Raw genomic sequence first — 22,645 nt, 5'->3', positions numbered from 1 at the left:
ATGTTATTCTAAGGAATCTGAGAAACAAGGTCCAGTTGATAAAGGGAAAAAGGTTGAGCTACAGTTAAAAGAGGATGAAACTGTCATCAATGAACCTGTAACTGAAAATGAAGCTATAGAATTCTTGAAGTTTCTCAAGCACAGTGAATACAATATTGTTGAACAGTTGCACAAATTGCCAGCTCGTATATCAGTTTTATCACTTTTATTAAGCTCTGAAGCACATCGTAATGCTTTGTTAAAAGTGTTAAATCAAACTTTTGTATCAAAGGAATTGCCTGTAAACAAATTAGACAGGTTGATTACAAATATACAGGCTGACAATTTCCTTTCTTTTTTCGAAGATGAAATTCCTTTTGAGATGAACAGTAGCCCTAAAGCTTTGTACATTACAGTTAAGTGCAAAGGACATATTTTATCTCGAGTGTTAATAGATAATGGCTCGGCTTTGAATGTAATGCCATTAGTGACCTTGAAGAAATTACCAATTTTTAGCACACTCATAAGAAGTAGTCAGAGTATTATCCGAGCTTTTGATGGAGCTAAGAATGAGGTATTAGAGAAAATCGATATTCCCTTAACTATTGGTCCGGCTACATATGAGATAGAATTCCTTGTAATGGATATTATACCCACTTACAATTGTTTGTTAGGAAGACCCTGGATTCATCAAGATGGGGCGTTCCATCTACACTACACCAAAAGGTAAAATTTGTAATAGATGGTAGGCTGATATGTCTTAATGCTGAAGAAGACGTCATTGATTCAGTCTCTACCACTGTTCCATATGTCGAATTGGATGAAGAAGCTATTGAATGCTCCTTCAGATCCTTGGAATTTATCAATGCAACATTTGTGGCTGAGGGGGAAAAGATGCCTAAACCCAAAGTTTCCAATTGCATAAAAATGGGACTCAGATTGACCCTGGGGAAAGTGGTAAAAACTGGAAAAAAAATTAGGAAGCTATTTGTAAGGGACAGTTAATCCAGTTTTACCTATCTCCAAGAAAGATCGATTTGGTTTGGATATCAACTAGCCTTAAAAGATAGACAGAGGGGCAATAAAAAGAGTCAAGAATTGAGAAAGACAAAGTTAGCTGGAGAAGATCTCACATGGGAACCAATGACCTTTCCACCATTAAATAATATTTTTGTGTCTGTAGGACATGTTTTCCAAGAAGATCGACAAAGAAAAGGGATAATTGTTGAAGATGCTTTGAAAGAAATGAGTATCAATGTCATATCAGATGATGAATTTGTAGAAAGAAAAGCTATGGGCATTTACCCCGCATCATTGGACTTTGAGTTAAATAATTGGACTGCGGAATAATTATCTGTAGTTTTCAAGTCTTTTTCAGAGTAATACACCAGAACTTTCACTGTTGCCTATACCCTGGGGCAATAGTTTGATTTTGTGTAAAGGGTTAAACTATGTGTTTTTCTTTTTCAATAAAGATGTATTAGTTACAAATGGCAATCATTTCAAATGCATTTTCATGATTATATATATACTCTTGTTTATTTTTCTTTCAGGAACTCAAATATCAATGACATAGATGCCGATAATACTGACCCAGAAATTGATTTTGAGCAACATATATGTCCTGAGGAAGTTGAGGGTTATGATGAAGGATGTGATTTACCCTTTGAGCTGTTAAAAATGGTAGAAAAATAGGATAAGCAAATCCTACCACATAAGGAACCTATTGAGATCTTAAATATAGGGTCTGATATGGATAAGAATGAGGTGAAAATTTGCACCACTTTATCTTATAAAGGGTGACAAGATTTGATTGAATTGCTGCAAGAGTACAAAGATGTATTTTCTTGGTCATATGAAGACATGCCGGGATTGGATACAGAATTGGTAGTACACAAGTTACCAATAAGGTCAGAATGTAAGCCTGTGCAACAAAAGTTGAGAAGAATGAAACCTGAAATTCTACTCAAAGTCAAGGATGAAGTAAAAAAGCAATTTGATGCTGGATTTCTTAAAGTAGCTAAATTCCCTGAATGGGTAGCAAATATTGTCCCTGTAGCAAAGAAAGATGGTAAAGTCTGTATGTGTGTTGATTATCGAGATCTTAATAGAGCCAGTCCAAAGGATAATTTTCCTTTGCCACACATAGATACATTAGTGGACAATACTGCTAAGAATTCTCTATTCTCATTTTCGGATGGTTTCTCTAGCTATAATCAAATCAGAATGTACCCTGATGATATGGAGAAAACAACATTTGTTAACCTATGGGGAACGTTTTGTTATAAAGTGATGCCATATGGACTTAAGAATGCAAGGGCAACTTATCAAAGGGATATGGTAACATTATTTCACGACATGATGCATAAAGAAATAGAAGTTTATGTCGATGATATGATTGTCAAAAACAAATCCGAAGAAGAGTATGTTGAGAATTTAAGGAAGCTTTTCCAGAGATTAAGGGAATCTCAGTTAAAGCTACACCCAAATAAGTGTACATTTGGGGTGACATCTGGTAAACTTTTGGGATTTGTTAAAAGCCAAAAATGAATTGAAATAGACCCATATAAAGTCAAAGCTATTCAAGATTTGCCACCCCCACGAACACAAAAAGAGGTTTGAGGATTTTTAGGAAGACTTAATTATATAGCTCGATTTATTTCGCAGTTAACTGAGAAATGTGATCCTATTTTTCGTCTCCTTAGAAAAAATGATTATGGGACATGGAATGAAGAATATCAAGAAGCTTTTGAGACAGTTAAGAAATATCTATCAAGTACTCCAATATTGGTACCACCTATCCCAGATAAACCTTTAATTCTTTATATATCGGTCTGGAAAAATTCAATGGGATGTGTATTAGGACAACATGATCAAACTGAGAAGAAAAAAAGAGCTATTTATTATCTCAGTAAGATGTTCACTAAATATGAAACTAAATATTCTTTGATTGAGAAATTGTGTTGTGCTCTGGTATATACCACTTGAAGGCTTAGGCAGTATATGTTGTATCACACTACATGGCTTATATCCAGATTTGATCCTTTGAAGTATCTTATGAATGTACCCGTATTATCTGGAAGATTAGCTCGTTGGAATTTTTTTATCAGAATTTGACATCTAATATGTTAGTCGAAAAGCAGTAAAAGGGAGTGCAATAGCTGAATTTATTGCAAGTAGAACTTATCAAGAATATGAGCCAATAAATTTTGATTTTCCTGATGAGGATTTGATGGCAATATCAGTAAGAAAATCAATTACATCCACTAATGAATATTGGAAGTTGACTTTTGATCGTGATTCGAATGCTTTGGGGCACGAAATTGGGGCAATTTTAGTTTCACCAAATGAAGAGCATTATACGTTTGCTAGCAGACTTAATTTTTCCAAAAGTTTCAAATGATCATCGCTTCATTTTGGTAGCAATAGACTATTTTACCAAATGGGTAGAAACAACTTCTTATGCAAACATTACTCAGTCCAAAGTCTGTAAGTTCTTGAAAAAAGAGATCATTTGTCGATATGGTCTGCCAGAGAGAATTATTACTGACAATGCTTTGAATCTGAACAACAAAATGATGAAATCAGTCTATGAACAATTCCATATAAAGCATCATAATTCCACCACCTATCGCCCAAAAATGAATGGAGCGGTTGAGGCAGCTAATAAGAATATAAAGAGGCTTATTGAGAACATGACTGAAACTTATAATGATTGGCACGAAAAACTACCATTTGCTCTATTAGCCTATCAAACTTCAGTACGAACATTGACTAGGGCAACTCTTTTTTCATTAACCTATAGGATGGAAGTAGTCTTGCCAATTGAGGTAGAAATTCCTTCATTATGGGTTCTATCAGAAGTAAAGCTAGATGAGGTAGACTGGGTACAAACTAGATATGACAAGTTGAATTTGATCGAAGAAAAAAGAATGAAAGCAATTTGTCATGGTCAGATGTATCAAAAGAGGAGGATGATACGAGCTCATGATAAGAAAGTTCGCCTTCGAGAATTTTACGATAGGGATCTTGTGCTCAGAAGGATTTTACCTTTTCAAAAGGATTACCGAGGAAAGTGGATGTCAAATTGGGAAGGACCTTATGTTATAAAAAATGGTTTTTTTTCTGGAGGAGCTTTAGTCCTTACGGAAATGGATGGACTGAATTACCTTACCCAGTAAATTCAGATGCAGTTAAAAGATATTTTGCATGAAAGGAAGGATTTAAGGAACTCCATACCTTCATCATAATTTTGAGATCCTTTCGACAGAAACTACGCTCAAATAACTTTGTGGCGCGCCAGGTCAAAAGCATTTGTGCTATCGGTATTTGAGGATGACTATTTTGTCTTTACAAATAAAAGTTTACCATGTAAATTCTTTGGATAAATAAAAAATATATATATATATTTTCTTTTTAATTCTTTTTGCAAATCATCTTGATTTGAAAATTTAAAACATGTAGTTTAATTTGAAGTACATAAAATCATGGTGTATTACTGTACAAAAAGTCTTTGAAGAATATTGATATTCTGAGGCTAGCAATGTTTTAACATATGATGATATGAAACATGGGAGCATAAAGAAATTTCAGATACTTGATCTGAAAATTTTTTCATTAATTGAAGGGTTTGTCATTTGCACTGGTGAAATTCAAGAAGAACAAAAGCAGGATCAAGTTTGAAAAAATATATCAAGATGGTCAGTTAAGATGAAATCGACAATTAAAAGGGGTCCTTGTTCGAAGAAATTTTTTTTGTCATTGCACACATTTTATGCATAAACAAGATCATGACATTCATAAATGCATGATAGCAAACACAATGTAACATTTGCATGTTTTTTTGAAAATTCGAATCCCGAGATTTGATTTCCACGAAAGTGTAGTGGAAGCAAATCAACATTGAATCTGGTCTTCACAGAAGAGTAATGAAATAGATTCTTTCAAGTCAATCCGATCTCCACGAAAGAGTAGTGGAAACAAGAAATGCAATCAAGCATTCACAAAAAAGTAGTGAAACAATGCATATCCAACATTCACAAAAAAGAGTAGTGAAGCAAGATCAGATCAAAAGTTCGATCTCCACGAAAGAGTAGTGGAACAAATTTTTATCAAATATAAAGTCAATTAGATGAAAACTTATTGTTTTTTTATCTTTGCTTTATTCTTGTTAACACAAAAATAACCAAAGAGGGGCAGTTGTCGACAGTCATTTTCGTCCTAATTTGGTTTCAATATAATATTATAATATTATAATTACGTTATTTTATATTTTATAATTATTATTACTTGTTACAATTGTACATGCCCGAATGAAAATAGATTTAGACCAATTCCCGATTACAACCCGAAGCCTATATTACACGTAAATCTCAATATACTAGGACCCGGTTCAGGCCCAGACTTGATTCGAATAGTCTAGCAGGTCTAAGGAGTAAACCCTAAATGCTATTAGGGTTTTCACACAGGTTCCAGTGCCGCACGGATCCTAGCCAACCAATCCAGAGACAAATCTAACGGTCACCAGTGCAACCAGCAAAACCCTAGGGTACTCATTGTAACCCTAGGGCTATTCCAACACCGCCATAAAAGTGATGATGCCTCCGCCGTCGAACGCTCCAACCAGTACATGCCACGATGCTGTCATATCTTCTCCAGATCAAAGCAATATGAGTGCATTAAATGCACTCAGTTTCTTCACCGCACAACTCACCTTCCCTAGGGTGAGTCACCACCGTAGCTCCGGTGACTCACCGGGGTACAACCTTTTAACCAGTCCAAAGGGAGCTTCGAAAACCCCTATAAATAGGGTGAACATGTAAACTAACAAGAGGAGACAAGAAAGCAAACACAACAAGTATCCAATACACAAAATCAGAAAATAGAGAGAAGAGAGTGAAGGAAACGAAGCCTTACCATCATTGGAGCACCTACGCCCCTCCACGCGCCACCAGAGAAGATGAAACGCCGAAGGTATAAACCTTAGATATGCTTTGATTGAGGCTTATTTAGGGTAAACAAAGTTCGGTTTAGGCTTTAGCGTAAAAAGAGTAAATTTCTGGGTATTTTTATGTTTTTCGACCACCGTGGGTGGTGACCGACGGCGGTGGCTATCAGTGGCGCATGACTGTCGGCCGGTGATCGATCTTCCTCAGACGAGGAAACTAAAGAGAACCGAGAGAGTTCTCTCGGTTAGAGAGAGAAGAGAGGAGAGGAAAATGAGGCTTAAGGCTTGTATATATCCCTCCCCGAACGACGTCATTTTGGGGAGGGACATGTGCGTAAATCTAGGTATGGGCAAATTACACCCGCTATCCTTATAACCTTGTAACTGTTCATTTTAGTCATTAAAAAGTATGTTTTATACATTTTAGTTTTATCCTTTAATTTTATTTAATTTTATTTTAGTCCCTGACCGTAAATAAATACATTCCAAGTAAAATTATGTATTTTGTCCTTTAAATTTTAATTATTTATATCTACGTCCCATATTATAAATTAGGGTAAATTACATAATCAATACATATTTCAAATTAGATTGATTAATTTTACCATTATATACTTTAATCATTATTTATTATATTAATTATGATATTAATATATTAAGTTAATTTTATAATATGTTATTATAATATAATATTATAGGACTAGTAAATATTATTTAGTATTTATCTATATTAAATTATTTGTAAATTAAGAACAAATTTATAATTTATCGCAAAGACACTAATTAATAAATAACGGTATCAATTTTGGGCGTTATGGGGTGCTAATCCTTCCCCATACGTAACCGACTCTCGAACTCATTTTTTTGGTAAGCAGACCCTGTGAGGAAGATAAACACTTATTTTTTTGAGACTAGTTACACTCTTTGAGGTGTACTATTTGCACTCTCCGTCGTCAGTCAGAGAAACGTCTTAGACACTTCCGATTTCTGGTCGATTTCAACGATCTAAGGAAGGGCATTCGATAACGCATATATAGAGAGGGATAAAAATCAAATGTCAGTAGCAGCACTAAAAAGAAAACTGGCAGCCATAACCCTGGACATCTTTTCTTCTGGATTACACTTTATCCATATGAAGAAACTCACTCCCCAAAACAAAAACAAAAAAGATGAATCGAATCGAATCCCAACTCAGCTGCATTATCTTTCAGTCTGCGTTGTTGTTTTCAAAAGATTGCAGCTGCAGTGATCTGTATGAATGATGGTTCAAATTTTCAAACTTCAAATCAATGCAAATATGCAATGCCTCATGAATATTGAAGAGTCTGCTAATGCAATATAGATATCTAACATTTAAAACCCACAAAAATGGAGTTTGATTTTGACGTATGGTATGAAAGAAAAGTAATGAAGAAAAACAGTTAACAATTCAAAACTAAAATTTAAACAGAGATTATTAACGATAATTTGGTGAAACAGAAATACAGATTACCACGTAATACATAAGAAGAAAAAGATGTGAACTGCCTTGATGGGAATACCTGATTAGAGCATGTGGGTCTTCCGATTTCTGCTCGATTTCAACGATCTGAGGAAGGGAAAAATGACCAGTGGTCCGACAAGAAGAAAGTGAGATATAGTTACTGAACTCCATGATTTTGAATCAACAAACTTGCTGAAGATTCAGAGAAGCGAGGAGAAGAAAAGGATGAATGAAAAAAGTGACAAAAATCAATAAAAAAAAACCTAAGTAATGGAATGGTGGTGGTGGCACAGATTCTATCAGTCATAGGCTACAGGGAGAAAAACGATGATGATGAGGAAGAAGGAGAAAAACAAGAGGACGATAATGAAGATGGAGAAGAAGAATACATGACTAAGCTTGATGATGGGTTTTGTGAGATTAAAGCTATACTGAACAAAAAAAATTACGGATGAGGTGTGGTGGGGTTGGGGAAGGAGGGGTATTTTTGGTATGTTTTTTATTTTATTTTATTTATTATTTTATTTTTATTTATTTAGATAAAGAAAATAAAAATTAGGAGATGACATGGCTTGTTCTGATTGGTTAGTAAGATTTATTTTTAACGGAGTTGACGAAATGGGGCAAATAGGGTAACGACTTATAGTCGAGGGGGCAAATGTCTCAAAAAGTACTTTAGGAGGTAATTCGGTACAAACGGTATAGTTCAGGGGGTAATTTGGCATTTAAGCCTATATTTAATTGTTTTGCATTATGTTTGTAACGCCCCACACCCGGTCAAGGAGTCTGAGCCGGATACTTGAGCATATATTAGATTCCAATCGTATTGGACAGATCATGATCCACATTTCGCGAAATCAAACAAAATAAAATCTCTTATTATTCATCACATACAACGTTTAATGTAACTAACATGCAATTGAATCTCAATTAAACATGCAAACATTATATTTAAACTTTTAGGGGTATTTTGGTTATTTCACATCACATAATAAATCAACAAGTCAAATCGCCCAATTAAGGTTACTAAATGTTAAACAATGTCATAAGGAAGCAACACGTAAAATTTCATACCAATCGGACATGAAACAATCACTCAATTGATCATACAAGATTAGGGATCTAAACGTAAATATGCAAAAATTATGTACCAAACAATGACATGCAAATGAGAGTTCTATTATATAATTAAGTGTGTTAAAGAAGCGATTACTCAAATCTCATCAAATTCCAAATTAAGAGTTTAAGTAATTAAGCAAATCAATTAATGAGTTAACTTAAACTTACATAATCATTAAGGGGTCAATATTTCAGATCTTTAATGAATGCAATTTCACCTTTTTCCATCGAGAAAAATAGTGAAGGGATCGATCCTTTTCACGGGGGATCGATTCTTTGCAAAATAGAAAGTTTGGGATCGATTCTTTCCCCTAAGGGATCAATCATTTTCCTGAAAAATTGCAGATTTGCTATGAACATGCATATTTGATCAACTAATCACCCACATAAAAGTAATCATGGACTAGGAACATGCTTGGACATTATTCAACCACTTCATACATGTCAAAACAAAGGTGTAGCATGCTATATTAACACAAGTCTACACATTAATCAAGGATTTGGCACCAAAAGTCAACAATTGCATAAAAGTTCATTTCAAGCACAAATCACCTACTCATTTTAGGCATTTAAGGTCATTTCATGAAACCTAAGAGTCTAACACATTTAGTTTACCAAGTTACACTTAACTAAACACTCCAAACACTTTTTTAGGGTTATAAATCAATATTTGAGTAATCTCATGCTTCAAGCAACAAGTTCATATTTATAAATCCGATGTCAAAAAATCAAAACAACATCACATCCCAAACGTAAATCCACTTATTACAAACCAAAATCCAACATTATATGTCCAACAAAGTGAATAATAGGTATAAGTCTCAAACATCCCCAAATTACAACACAAAGTTTTCAAAAACCGCATACGTATAGCTTTATGCCATAGCCTTGCTTGATCACACCGATGCCAAACTCCTCGCCTCAAAACTCGAATTTAATCCTCTGTAAATTTTTAACGAGTGTGAGCTTACAAAGCCCAGTGAATGACTAACATTCAAAACAATGCACATAACCAAGATAAAGATCAATCCTATATGTTCATACGTAACTTGTTCCTTACTCTACACATATAATTCAACATCTCATACTTGAATGATCAACTAATATTTTCCAAATCACTTGATTTCCAAATTAAACAAACATCAAAGGACCATATAGTTCAAAAGAAATCACAAGCACACATGCGCAATTACCTTCCTTGATAAGTCACACAATCACACACATTTTTCTATTTTAAGATCAATGGCTTTTATCTGAAACACAACTCACTCATTGGATAAACATACTCCATACAACTCCTATTTTACTTACGAACTCACATAGATCCAAAACGACGAACTACAGAGTAAACTCAACGCCTAATCTTACCACTTATCTTCTCAGAGCAAAGCTTAACGTACCATCCAAACCTTGTATAATCCCGAATCACACACTAATAAAAGGCACATAGAGTACTCTTTCCTAGGCATGCCTTTCATATCCAAAGGTCATATTAAGAACAATAGCCAATTAATCCAATTCACCAAGAGTGGTTATCAATAATGCATAGTTTTCACATATCAATTCAAATATACTTTGAAACACACTTACGGATTTGGTTGTCATGATAAATTCACATATTTGGATAGTCAGAAAGTTCAACTCATCCAATTAACATTCAGAATATATATATATATATTTTCACCATTTCCAAAATTCTATGCATCATTTGCAATACATCATATTCACAATTCACATTCTCATTTCCAACGTAAGTGGCATCATATGTAAATCTACATAATTCATATTCCATCATCATAATTAACCAAATAACACAATATATATATATATATATCAGAATTACAATGCAACACTATACAACCTCAACCTTGAACCATGTTCATTTACTAAAAATGAGAGCCACTCATCTTGCTATCCAAAAACCGAAAATACTTCCAAACACTACCTCAACGTTCAACAAACTCAAAGCACCAAGTTTACTCAACCAACAACACAATAAGAACTTTGCAAAGCAAATTAACACATCAAAATCTAATCTAAAACAAAGAAGAATCCTCTGTTTCTAAAACAAAACACAATCGCCGAAAACACTGAAAACCTTACCGAAACGTCACTCCAAAAGATCCAAACCGAAACGCACGAATCTCCACAGTAAAAGCTGATAAACAAAAACAACTAGAATCAACATATAACTCATATAGAACCGCACAAAACAACATCTACAAACCTAAATTCCCGTATTCCCAAAAATACCGAAAATCGACATTGTTTTCAAGAAATCAACATCCAAATCATTTACGATCAAAAAATTGATTTAATATGATTTAATAACTCTAAAGAAACTCAATTTCATTAAGAAAACCTCAAAATCAATTCAATAAATTAGCACATTAATTAGCTTTGAAAATCAATTAAAATCTTAGAAATCCTTTCAATTAAATTAACAATTCAATAAAATCATTAACACTTAATCACTTACCCTCGAAGCTTGAAATAAAACCAAGGAAAATATCCTCACTTTGCTGGAAAATATATTGAAATTGAGATTATCAATGGAACTTCATTATGATCAAGCTTTAAAAACAAGAAGAGAAGAGAAGAGTAGAGAAACTAATCAGATTCGGGAGTCGATTACAGTTAAGGAAGGATTAGCACCCTTGTATTGCCCTTTCGGAACCAATTTGATTTCTTGGTTGTCTTAATTGCAAAAATTAAAAGTTAAATTAAAATTTAAAAGTTCGATCCAAATTACTTACCTTTGACCAATTAAAATTTTCCTAAAAAAAGAAGCCAAATTAATATTAAATATAAGTTAATTGGAAGCTGTAAGGAGAAAAATAAAAGTTAAGGGGTCAAATTGTAAAAATATAAAAATATAACAGGGATTAAATTGAATTAATTCAAAATTCAAGGACAAATTTACAATAAGTGACCAAAATGAATTACTCATCAAAATAATAGGGACTGCAGAAATAATTTAAAAATCTTATAATTACATTCTAGTCCCCACTATATAAAGCCCTTAAAACACCCAAAAATTTCATTTCTCAAATTTTAACCCTCCCTATTTTCTCAAAATCCTCTCAAACCTTTCCCCCAACTGATCATAGGGCGACCACACTCCGACGAAACCCTACCATCCCACCCACTACTCCGGCCACAACCTCCGGTGACCGAAAAACCTAAACACCCCCCAAAATGCTCCTCTCGTTACCCCAAACCTAAAACTGAACCTCAATTATTCTAAACCCCCAACCGACGTAGATCTACAAAAGAACTTTCGATTTTTTACCTTTTCGGCGAGACCTTTCCACTTCTCGGCATCTTCCTTCCTAGCTTCAGCGTTTATTCATTTTTCGACGATTCTTCGACGAAAAAAAACTTTGGTTTTTATGATTTTTTTATGGATATTCAAATGCTTTTTGGTTCTGGTTGCTTGGTATTTGGTTTCTTTTTCTCTGTGTTGCTATCCAATGTTTTTATGTGTTTTTGGTTGTTTTTGGGTTACTCCGGTGATGTCTTTTCGTCCCTTTGATTGGCTTCTCGTTGTGGTATTTATATAGCCCTCGTCGGGGCTATTTTCGTTCACTTCAGGAGTCGTTTTCCCTCATCCCCATTTTACTCGGGCTTGAGTTCGTTGTTGGCCGAAAATCTCGGGATGGTTTAGTCCCGGGTGGCTCCGATTTGCTCTGCCAAAATCTCGGTCGGTTACTGCGTGTGGCTACCTCGCTCCATTTGTGTGGCGCCCTTACTAAGTTTGAAACCCTGATCTGGCTTACTGGGCTTCCCGGGTTGGCTTGTTGGGTCAGACTAGCCTACCCGGTTGGGCCCCTTGCTCGACCTGAATTTGGACCCTTGCTGAACTCCTTAGAACTGGACCGAATAAAATTAAATAAATTAATATAATAAGTATATAATATAATAATATTATATATATAACATAATAATATTATATATAATATAAATAATATTATCTATATATAACATAATAATATTATAAATATAATATAATATAATATGTACTAAATATATACATATATACTATATAGTATATAGCTAATATAATATATACATAATATATAAATATAATATTTTACTATATAATATATATATATAATATAATATACTATGTACCATAATATACTATATACTATATACTAAATGTGTCCGGACGAAAATATGTCTACAATCATCATTCAAAATTTATAAAAAGGAAAAAAAAACTATTTCAATCTTAAATTTTCTTATAATCATTCATGGTTTTTGGTTACATTATCATTAATTTAAATTATCTTCAGTTAGATTTAATGGAAGAGCGGACGGAATATATGATCCAAAGCTGTCTGTATCATTAATTTCATGGAATCTCTCTACAATAAAGACCTACGTACTTTTCACTGCTTTTACTCACTGCAAACATTACTTCAAACATGCATATAAAGGAATGTTTGCAGTGAAAGCATATGAATATTTGAAGCAAGATAGAACCAGATTCGATGCAAATGGGTTTGGGTTCTCAGTTTTATTCCTATATATGTCCATTGAGATTCCAAAATGAGAGGTATATAGCATGTCATGTGCCTTTTATATTAATACTATGTTATAAATGTATGTATGAGTTTCACAAAGGAGGAGTGGTTTTGTGAATCAGCTAATGATTTCATGTTGTTGACGTGAAACTAATCTGAGGCGATGTGGGCTAGTATTTAGCATCTTCCATCAGTGTAATGTTCCTGAAGGTCTGATTTTTTTTCTTTCTTTCTTTGGCTCACAGCTGATCGATACTTTTGAGGACATTATTGGGGTTTGTATAAATAGCCGGTGGGATGGATTTTTGATGGTATTCAAAGGATCGGTAAACGTTAAATTTGACAAAAATTATCGATTAGATTTATTTAAAGGGTTATAAAATTTTAACTTCAATTCTTTGATATTTCTCGGTAACCAAACAGGCCTGAACTATCAGGTTTTAAAATCCAAGAAACGGGAAAAAGATAAAAGAGTAACTTTTAACGGTTTTCTTTTTCTTCCTCCGCCAAATTTTTTTTCCAGTTATTATATGTTTGGTTGTTGAGATTCATTTTTGTTATTTTTTCAAATTAATTTGATATTTGTTTGCTTTAGCCATTTAGACTCGAGATCTCTTTCTAGGGTTCTTTTTTTAGAAAGAAAGGGAAATCGCGTATTTCTTGAATTGATAGGTATTTGTTCAAATGAAGAAGCGGCAATGAGGAGCGAGGAAGAGAAATGGAGGTTAGATCTGAGAATAATATACAACAAGTGAGGTCCGACAAGTTTCCTAGTCAAGCGCTTCATCGGACTCGCCTTCGGGTTTGGTTTTTTAGAGTTTGTTCCAGCATTTTGCTTTGGACTTGTTTGGTACACATCGTCGCCGTCGCCGAGCTATGGCACCCCCGTTTGCTTACTGGTTTTACCGGCGGCGTTTCCCGGATCACGCGCCCTCTTCCTGATTTTCAACACTCCCTCCATGCCCCTCCCCTTCTTGCTCCTCCCGGTGAGTTTACCTCCGTACCCCTCTTTTCGTTCTCTTGTTTGGATTTTATTGAATTTGAGAAATAATTAGTATGAGGAAACTTGTAATTTCTTTAGGCTTTTAAGCAGCAACCTCAGTTTACATTTCACTAAGTTTCTGGGTTATTGATCATCTTCTTGAGTTACGGTTGCTTTGTGGGGAAATGGTTGTTTCTATGTAATGTTCTAGTCTGGAACCTCCGTAACTTATTCTTATTCGGCAATTGAGGATTTGTTCACTGATACCGAATACCTTATATATGAGTCCATTGATTTTACTGAAGGAAAACTGTTTTTGCTTTTTCATTCGATCTTGGAAAAGGTAATGCATTCATTCTTTTGTATATTTGCAGGAAACTACACAAGTAACGGTTTTCTTAAAGTTTCGTGCAATGGGGGCTTGAATCAAATGCGTGCGGCGGTCTGCGTCTTTTTCTCTAGCTCTTGTTTACTTTCTTTCTTTTGGTATTGTGTTTGTTATTAATCCGGTTTGGCATTTTTAGATCTGTGACATGGTAACTGTTGCCAGACTCTTAAATCTCACTTTGGTTGTTCCGGAGCTTGATAAGAAATCATTCTGGGCAGACCCTAGGTGTGTTTATCATTCTGAAAAGATTACATTGTTGTTCCCTTCTTACGCAGCTGCCTCAAATGTCTTTGACTTGTGATTTGCAGTGATTTTGAGGATATTTTCGATGTCAGACATTTTATTGATTCTTTAAGGGATGAAGTTCGCATTATCAGAAGGCTGCCAAAGAGATTTAGTAGGAAATATGGGTTTGAATCTTTTGAGATGCCTCCGGTTAGCTGGTCAAATGAAAAATACTATTTAGAACAGGTTTGTTGCTCATTATTAATCATATAGTTTCATTTTCAACAACAGGAAACTAATAATTCTCTCAATGGATGGATAAGATCGTGTCGTGTGTTTTCGATTGCCTTTGACATTATTTTACAGATTCTACCCCTGTTCAGTAAGCATAAGGTAGTACACTTCAATAGAACTGATGCGCGACTTGCAAATAATGGGATCCCACTTGATCTTCAGAAACTAAGATGCCGTGTTAATTTCCAAGGACTGAAATTTAATCCTCAGATTGAAACATTGGGGCACAAATTGGTTCACATTCTTCAAGAAAAAGAACCCTTTGTGGCATTGCATTTAAGATATGAGATGGACATGTTGGCTTTCTCAGGTTGTACGCATGGCTGCACTGTGGAAGAAGCCGAGGAGCTGAAACGACTGAGGTTTGTCATGTTTGAAGCTGATAGATTCCTGTCAAACTGAAATTATCTTAGCAAGGATTGATGTTCCCACTATTTAGGAGACACACACTAGTTACCCCTAGATTGCCACATGCAAACAAGATAGGAAAGCCGTGTGCTGCTTGTAATATGGGCATTTTTTCTTAGGTGTAATGTAAAGCTAAGATGCTTCCAACTATTGGTAGTTATCAATAACCAAATTTAGTTTTTGAGAAATATGATCATGGTGTATCCCTCCTTGCCTTGGTTTAGCTTACATAAAATATTATAATTAGTGATGACAAGAAGTAAGTCTTAACTTTGTTATATTATCTCATCATCGCAACGTTATCAATAACAAGAATCTGAGAATGAAAAAACCAAATGTAATTAGATAGCTTCCTCTTCCTTTCAGGTATGCATACCCTTGGTGGAGAGAGAAAGAGATAGTATCTGAAGAGAGGAGACAACAAGGGTTGTGCCCTCTGACACCCGAGGAAACAACGTTAATTTTGCAAGCATTGGGTTTTGATAAGGAAACTCAGATTTATATTGCTTCGGGTGAGATTTATGGCAGTGAACGGAGACTAGCACCACTAAGAGCTGCATTTCCACGTATTGTAAGTTTATGACCCTCAAATATGTAGCTTTCGGTATTAATATGTTTTGAATGCTCATCAAAGCACTGGATTCTATGGTTAGCAACAATTTTTGGATATTGGAACTCCAAGCTTTTTGTAGAATTTTGCGAAGAATTTGTTGTGGGACCCCGACTTGTCGTTAAAGTCATTTTTTATTCCTATGGTATGAGGCACTCACCCATATCAGAGAGTTCAGTTAAAGTCATTTTTTATTCCTATGGTATGAGGCACTCACCCATATCAGAGAGTTCATTTATCGCGAGTTATTTTCACTGTGCTCAACTGAGCCACTGAATCCTTAAATCTTGACCGCTGTGCAATTTTACCAATTTAGTGGGATTAGCTCTACTTTTGGCTCTTAAGTCAGGCATCATTTTTTAGTGTTGTTGTTGTGTTGCATATGATTCTCGTAGATCTCAAGTCATTATTACAATTTTAGGTTAAAAAAGAAACACTGTTAGATCCGTCGGAGCTGCAGCAATTTCAGAACCATTCATCTCAGATGGCAGCATTGGACTTTATGGTATCAGTTGCCAGCAATACTTTCATTCCAACATATGATGGGAACATGGCCAAAGTTGTAGAAGGTCATCGCAGGTTATGTATTTTTCTGAATTATGTAACAAGGCAGTGGGGAGTTATGTTCATTGTCTTGACAAGTTTTTCTTTAGGTATCATGGGTTCAAAAAGAGTATCCTGCCAGATCGAAAGAAACTTGTTGAATTGCTGGATTTGCATCAGAATGGGACACTTCCGTGGAATGACTTTGCACTAACCGTAAGGCAAGCGCATGAAAAACGGATGGGACAGCCCTTCCGTCGTCGAGTTATTCCAGACAAACCAAAAGAGGAAGATTATTTCTATGCAAATCCTCAAGAGTGCCTTTGTGAGGGAACAAAGTGTGAAGCCCCTGGTGAATCAAGTAATGCTACAATGACTGAGTGAGCAGCTCTGAAACTCAGCTCAAAATGGTTTCCGCACAACTCTTTCTGTACTTTGTGCACGTATTCAGTGAGTTGTGCACGATATTCAGTCAGGTTCGGGACAAACTGCCCTAAACGACCATTTATAAATGTTCTTGGAAGAGTTCTGTGAGAAACTGCAGCAGAAAATACTCCAGCTCCCATCTGGGCACAAAAAGAAAAAGGGAACATATTTTTCGACTTTTGCTTATATATTTATTTGTTTTTTTATCACCCTCTTACCTGTTGATTTGTATTCAGTACTGACAAAATTCAAATGTTGAATTAACCAATATTTGTACAGTTTCCTTCTCTCTATTCCCCCAAATGCCTCAATATGAAGAATTGATTTCATACCTTCTAAACCAAGCACAAATTATCACACAAAAGGGATGCATATAACCAGGAAATCATTAACAATTTATAAGCCGATTGGGTCACCAGTAGAGATGAACATTTGTCGGATTTCAATCCGATCCGGATCGGTTTTTATCCGATCCGGTTTTTTCTCATAGAAAAAAAACCGGTTTATAAAATAACCGGTTCGGTTTTTAACCGGTTTGGAGGGCCGGATATCCTAACCGGTGTAACCGGTTTCGGTTTTAAAAAAACCGGTTTTTTTAAAAAACCGGTTATAAAAATTCCGATTTTAATATTCCAGATTACTCATAGGGAACCGATTCCCCCCCAAGGGGGTACCGATTCCTCACTGAATGGTTTGGCTCCGAGATTTCCAGAATGCTCGGAGGGAACCGATTCCCCCATAGGGGTACCGATTCCCCCTATTCAACGGTCGAAATATTTGAATTTTACACTTAGGGAACCGATTCCCTATGAGAGGGTACCGATTCCCCCACGCTCCAAGCATTTTTATTAAATGTTTTCACACTTAACGGCTATATTATCTTCATTAATTATCACTAACGTTCAGAAGTGATTCAAGGTGTATTTAAGCAAGCTTAGAAGCCATTGATCAAAGACAAGAAACATCAAACAACTAGAATCAAGAGAGAATCAAAGAGAAAGCATCAAACCTCAAGTTCGATAAATTCAAATACTTAATTGAAATACTTAATTAACTCAATAATTGAAATACTTAAATACTTCCAAGTTGATAAATTCAAATACTTAAAAACTTCCAAGTTCGATAAATTCAAATACTTAAAAACTTCAAGTTCGATAATTGAAACAAAGTTTACGATAATTGAAAAAGTTATAAAATAAACTACATTGCCATCTCTTTTCATCATCTTCGCCTTCTTCGTTTGGAGGGGATATTCCAAGTTCGACTTCTTCAATGTGTAAGTTTGCTTCCAAATCGGCATCAATTGCATCTTCTAGGTGGGATATGTTGCTACGAGCCGCTCCATCCAAATAATCCTTTAAACAATGCATACTTCCACCGACTCGGGACTTAGTCTGATCTCCATGCGATATAACCCTGCCACTAACAGAAAAAGCGGATTCCGAAGCTACCGTAGAAGCTTGGACGGTTAGTAAATCACGGGCCATGGCGGCTAGAATCGGAAATTGTGCTTCCTTTTCTTCACCAAGCCAAAATATCCAAACTTTCAAACTCTTCAAATGTCATTTTGATAGAAAATCGCATGACATATAATTCCCAACTCGCTACTTGGGGTGGTAGTACGTGATCGTTTGGATTGGGAATTTACAAGAGTAAGATTCAAATTATGTTACTTGGACGTCTACTAGATGATTCCACATTCATTCTCATTGATCGTGTATTACACTTGATCCGTATTTATTTAAATAAATTGCAAACATGTCTCGAAAACATTTGTTAAAATAATTTGGTTTGGACAAAGTTGGGTTCATCATCGGTTAGATTAAAAGCAAACGCAATTTGTTCAATTAGTGTTTCAACCCCACCAACATTTAACGTTGGGTTTAAAGCGCGGCATAAGTAAAAATGGGGGAATCTCCTTAAAATATTTTAAAAGTTTTCCTTCATGCAAAGCCAATTCTTGAAAAACTTCGGTTCAAATTCAAAGTCATTTAGTCGGTAGCCAACAAAATATTTGATTAAGAACCAACGGGCTAGTAGGGTAATAAACACGGATAAAAAGTTGCATTTTTAAAAACCTCAAGCAAACGGTTATTTTGGCTATAGTTTCCCAACTCGAATCGGATAAATGTTTGGGACATGACCCCTCTCGAAAAGCCGATCGTGAAATGTTTGCAATGTTTCCCTTTGCCTTAAGGCAGTATGCATCATCATCCAAGTTGAGTTCCAACGAGTTGGACAATCCAAATTAGGACCCAAAGCTTTTTATTAACGGACTTACAAAATCGTTATAATCATTTAGTCTTTTGTTGTTGTTACAAAGACCGATTTTATCATTGTTTTGAATTCTAATCTAATCGGCTCAATAACCTCCAAACCGGCTTGCACGGATAAATTAATTATGTGTGCAACGCAACGGGTATGAAAAAACGCACCGTCTAAATCGGTGAAAGTAATATTTTCAATCTTGGAACCGAGTTTGTATTATTCGATGCATTATCAAAGGATAGAAAAAACTTTATTTTCTAATTTATAAAGACAAATTACCCTTTTTAAAGTGTAAATAACGGCTAAAAACGAATTTCCGGTATTATGAGGGGAACTCCAAACGTCACATGTAAGCGACACACCATAACGGTGTTCTTGGAATCCTAAAATCATTTTTTCCCTCGCCGTACGCCACATTTTATAGCATCTCTTCTAAGGGTAGTACGACTTACTTGAGTATAACGTGGTTGCATTAGTTGTTGAATTGTTGTCGTGAAATCTTCATCATCAAAGTGGTCGAACGGCAATGCTTTTGTAATCACGAACTTTGTAAACGTTCTCGTAATTTTTCGTTGTCGTAAACAAAAACACCACCTTGCGGTGTAAGATTCGATTGACTAGGATCCGATCTTGAGCGAAGTGCCTTGCATGATTTTGTCAAATGGTTCTTCAACGTTGTTTCCTTCCGATGCAAGAAACTTTAGACAAAGTTTACAACACGACCTCCTCGAGCCATTGACATCTCACATAAATCGTAGTGATCCCAAATCTTTGTTTCGAGTGTGTTCGATCACTCTCACGACTTCAAGGTTTCCCCGACGGAAGATTCAGCCGTGTACTCATGATGAACAAAAATTACAAAAGTAAGATTTGAGAGATGTTTAAGTGTTGTGTAATAAGATTTGAGGAATTGTAATCAACCAAATACATCCCCAACCTATTTATACATGTTTAGGTGGTAAAATGGTAATTTTTTAAGAAAAAAACGGTCAAAAACGGTCACAAAACCCCCCAACGGCTATATTAACGGCTAGTTTTTAAACCCAGACCGATTTTTTTTTTCGGATAAAAACCGGTTTTTAACCGGTTTTTTTCAAACCGGTTTTTTATCCGGTAAAAAAACCGGTCTAGGTTTTTTTTCTCCAAACCGGTTAAAATAACCGGTTTAAAAAAATCCGATCCGGTTAAAAAAAAACCGGTTTTTCCCAAAACCGGTTTCGGATATTTTTTTCGGATATTCGGATATTCGGATTTTTTGTGCACCCCTAGTCACCAGATAGGGATAATGTTCAGAAATATATAGCTCAGGCAGCAGAAATCATCTGCAGCAACACTAGACAAGATTGAAGGGTATTGCTTAAAATGGTGTTCAGCCGATTGGATAGAATTGACATGGACCTTGACATGTCCTAGTTGGTCTCCCAGAAGATGAGTTCACCTTGCTCTCCAACAAGACCAAGATCTTTGAGCCTTCTTTCTTGGTAATATTCCAACAAATCCAATTCCGATTCCCTTCCCTTGAAGATCTCATCAATTTGCTGCAGCACCTTCTTTTCCCCCGCTCTTACTCCTGCAATTTTCTGCCTCTCATCAAGATTTCCCTCTTCCATCAGCTTTTCATCCTGCAATTAACTAGTAATCAGTACGGACATGACCTTCAAGACAGAGAGGATTTGCAGATTTAGTAAAGATAAATTGTTACCTCTTCAATGGTGGTATGATAGCCAGACAAAGCAGATTTGCAGGCGTCGAGGACAACCCGGCATATGAGCTCTTCATTGGCACGACTTACAGGTAAATCGAGGTGGCCCCAAATTGTGTTTCTAAAATAGATGTAGGTTATGTAAGTATAAGGTTGTAGGAATTATAGAAATGAGATGTTCCATCCCTTAAGAGATTCTGTAATTATTCTTTCTGTTTTTCAATCCCTTATTTCAAGGGATTACATCTCCTAGGATTAGTATTTTTCATAACTTAGAGTTTCCTAGTTTATAGACATAATTTGTATATAAAGACGTAATATGTCCTACTGAAAGATATAAGAATGAAATAACATAGACTTACTTTGTTTTCTACATGGTATCATGTTAGAACTATCAATCCAATTTCCGATTCACTTTAAATCAATTCCTGTTCAACTCTTTTTTTCCATGGATAATCCAGATCCCTTAGCATGCGAAATCACTTCCCAGACCAGCCCCTCTCAATCTGATTTTCATATTTCAGATTCCTTTGTTTCACGGATAACCTCCTACAAACTAAATTGAAACAACTACCTACCATGGTCCCAGTCCATACGGCTATATATCACAGGAAGAAGGAAAATCGCCTATCTTTCTGACTCAATGCTGATTCCAAAAGAGACAGACCCAAAGTACAATACATGGCTGAGTGAAAATACCATGATAATGTCATGGTTAATAAATTCCATGATTCCTAAAATAGGGGAGAATTTCATGCTTTACCAAAATGCTGCAGAAATTTGGAATGCAGCGCGAGATACTTATTCCAGTGCTGACAATACGTCAGAGCTCTTTGGGGTTGAGAACCAAATTAAAGATCTCAGACAAGGAGACCTTACTATCACACAATACTTTAGAATTCTCAATAAGTATTGGCAGCAAATCGACTAATATGAAAAGAATGAATGAAAGTGCCAAGAAGTTAGCAACTTCTACAACAGGCAGACAAATCAGAAGAGAGTTTTTCAGTTTTTATCTGGGCTGAATGGAGCGTTTGATGGAGGAAGAGGAAGGATTCTTGCCACCAAACCCCTTCATTTGGTCTGAGAAGTTTTTTTCAGAAATTCGGAGGTAGGAAAGCCGAAGATCTCTGATAGTGCCACCAATTCAGCGAACAGATGCTTCAGCACTTGTCACCAGTTCCAACTCTAGGAACCAGCAAAGGAAAAATCGCCTTTGGTGTGAACATTGTAAGAAACCAGGCCATATGATAGATCAATGTTGGAAGCTGCACGAAAAATCAGTCGATTGGCAGTCCACACGGTCCAGGTTTCAAAAGGAGGCCTATATTGCCTCTCAAGATGATTCCTCAAGCAGTTTTAGCAAGAAACAGATAGAGGAGCTGTAGTAGATTTTGAGCAGTATGACAGCCAAGCCTACCAATGTGGCTTATACTACTACTGAAGGTAATAATCTATATGTTTCCTCAGTACAATAGATAATAGACTCGGTGCATCAGATCATATGACAGGAAATATTGATCTCTTGGAGGAATATAGTGAAAGTAACTTACCAATTTCTATCATAATAGAAGATGGATCTCTCACTATAGTAAAAAGGAGTGGTTCTGTTACATTAAACAAAAATCTACTACTTCATAATGTCCTCTATGTTCCTAGACTTGCATGCAATCTGTTGCCAGTCAGCAAATTAGTTAAAGATTCTGGTTGTAATGGTGTATTATGTACTGGTGGTTGTATTT

The 22,645-nt window shown here is 35.5% G+C and overlaps 1 protein-coding gene and 2 long non-coding RNA genes across 3 annotated transcripts; 2 read left to right on the top strand and 1 right to left on the bottom strand.

Moving 5' to 3' along the window:
• Positions 1 to 270: 270 nt before the first annotated feature.
• Positions 271 to 20,703, top strand: LOC120178817. Its single transcript, XR_005521551.1, has 3 exons — positions 271 to 280; positions 4,004 to 4,010; positions 20,587 to 20,703. It is a non-coding gene; the product is annotated as an uncharacterized LOC120178817 (long non-coding RNA).
• Positions 13,569 to 17,210, top strand: LOC120178815 (rhamnogalacturonan I rhamnosyltransferase 1-like). Its single transcript, XM_039184600.1, has 9 exons — positions 13,569 to 14,043; positions 14,414 to 14,481; positions 14,564 to 14,652; positions 14,736 to 14,898; positions 15,019 to 15,308; positions 15,721 to 15,925; positions 16,386 to 16,543; positions 16,618 to 16,917; positions 16,963 to 17,210. Exons 1-8 carry the CDS (start codon positions 13,776 to 13,778, stop codon positions 16,889 to 16,891), a joined length of 1,515 nt encoding a protein of 504 aa, XP_039040531.1. The 5' UTR covers positions 13,569 to 13,775; the 3' UTR covers positions 16,892 to 16,917; positions 16,963 to 17,210.
• On the bottom strand, positions 18,138 to 21,030 carry LOC120178816. The gene is made up of 3 exons (XR_005521550.1): positions 20,904 to 21,030; positions 20,600 to 20,823; positions 18,138 to 18,147 (listed from the first exon to the last, which is right to left on the bottom strand). It is a non-coding gene; the product is annotated as an uncharacterized LOC120178816 (long non-coding RNA).
• Positions 21,031 to 22,645: the final 1,615 nt, after the last annotated feature.

Source organism: Hibiscus syriacus, unplaced genomic scaffold (assembly GCF_006381635.1).
Source record: "Hibiscus syriacus cultivar Baekdansim isolate YM2019G1 unplaced genomic scaffold, ASM638163v2 tig00112383_pilon, whole genome shotgun sequence".
Taxonomy (NCBI): domain Eukaryota; kingdom Viridiplantae; phylum Streptophyta; class Magnoliopsida; order Malvales; family Malvaceae; genus Hibiscus; species Hibiscus syriacus.
The sequence above is the reverse complement of the archived record's forward strand: the minus strand, read 5'-3'. Positions and strand labels throughout refer to the sequence as shown.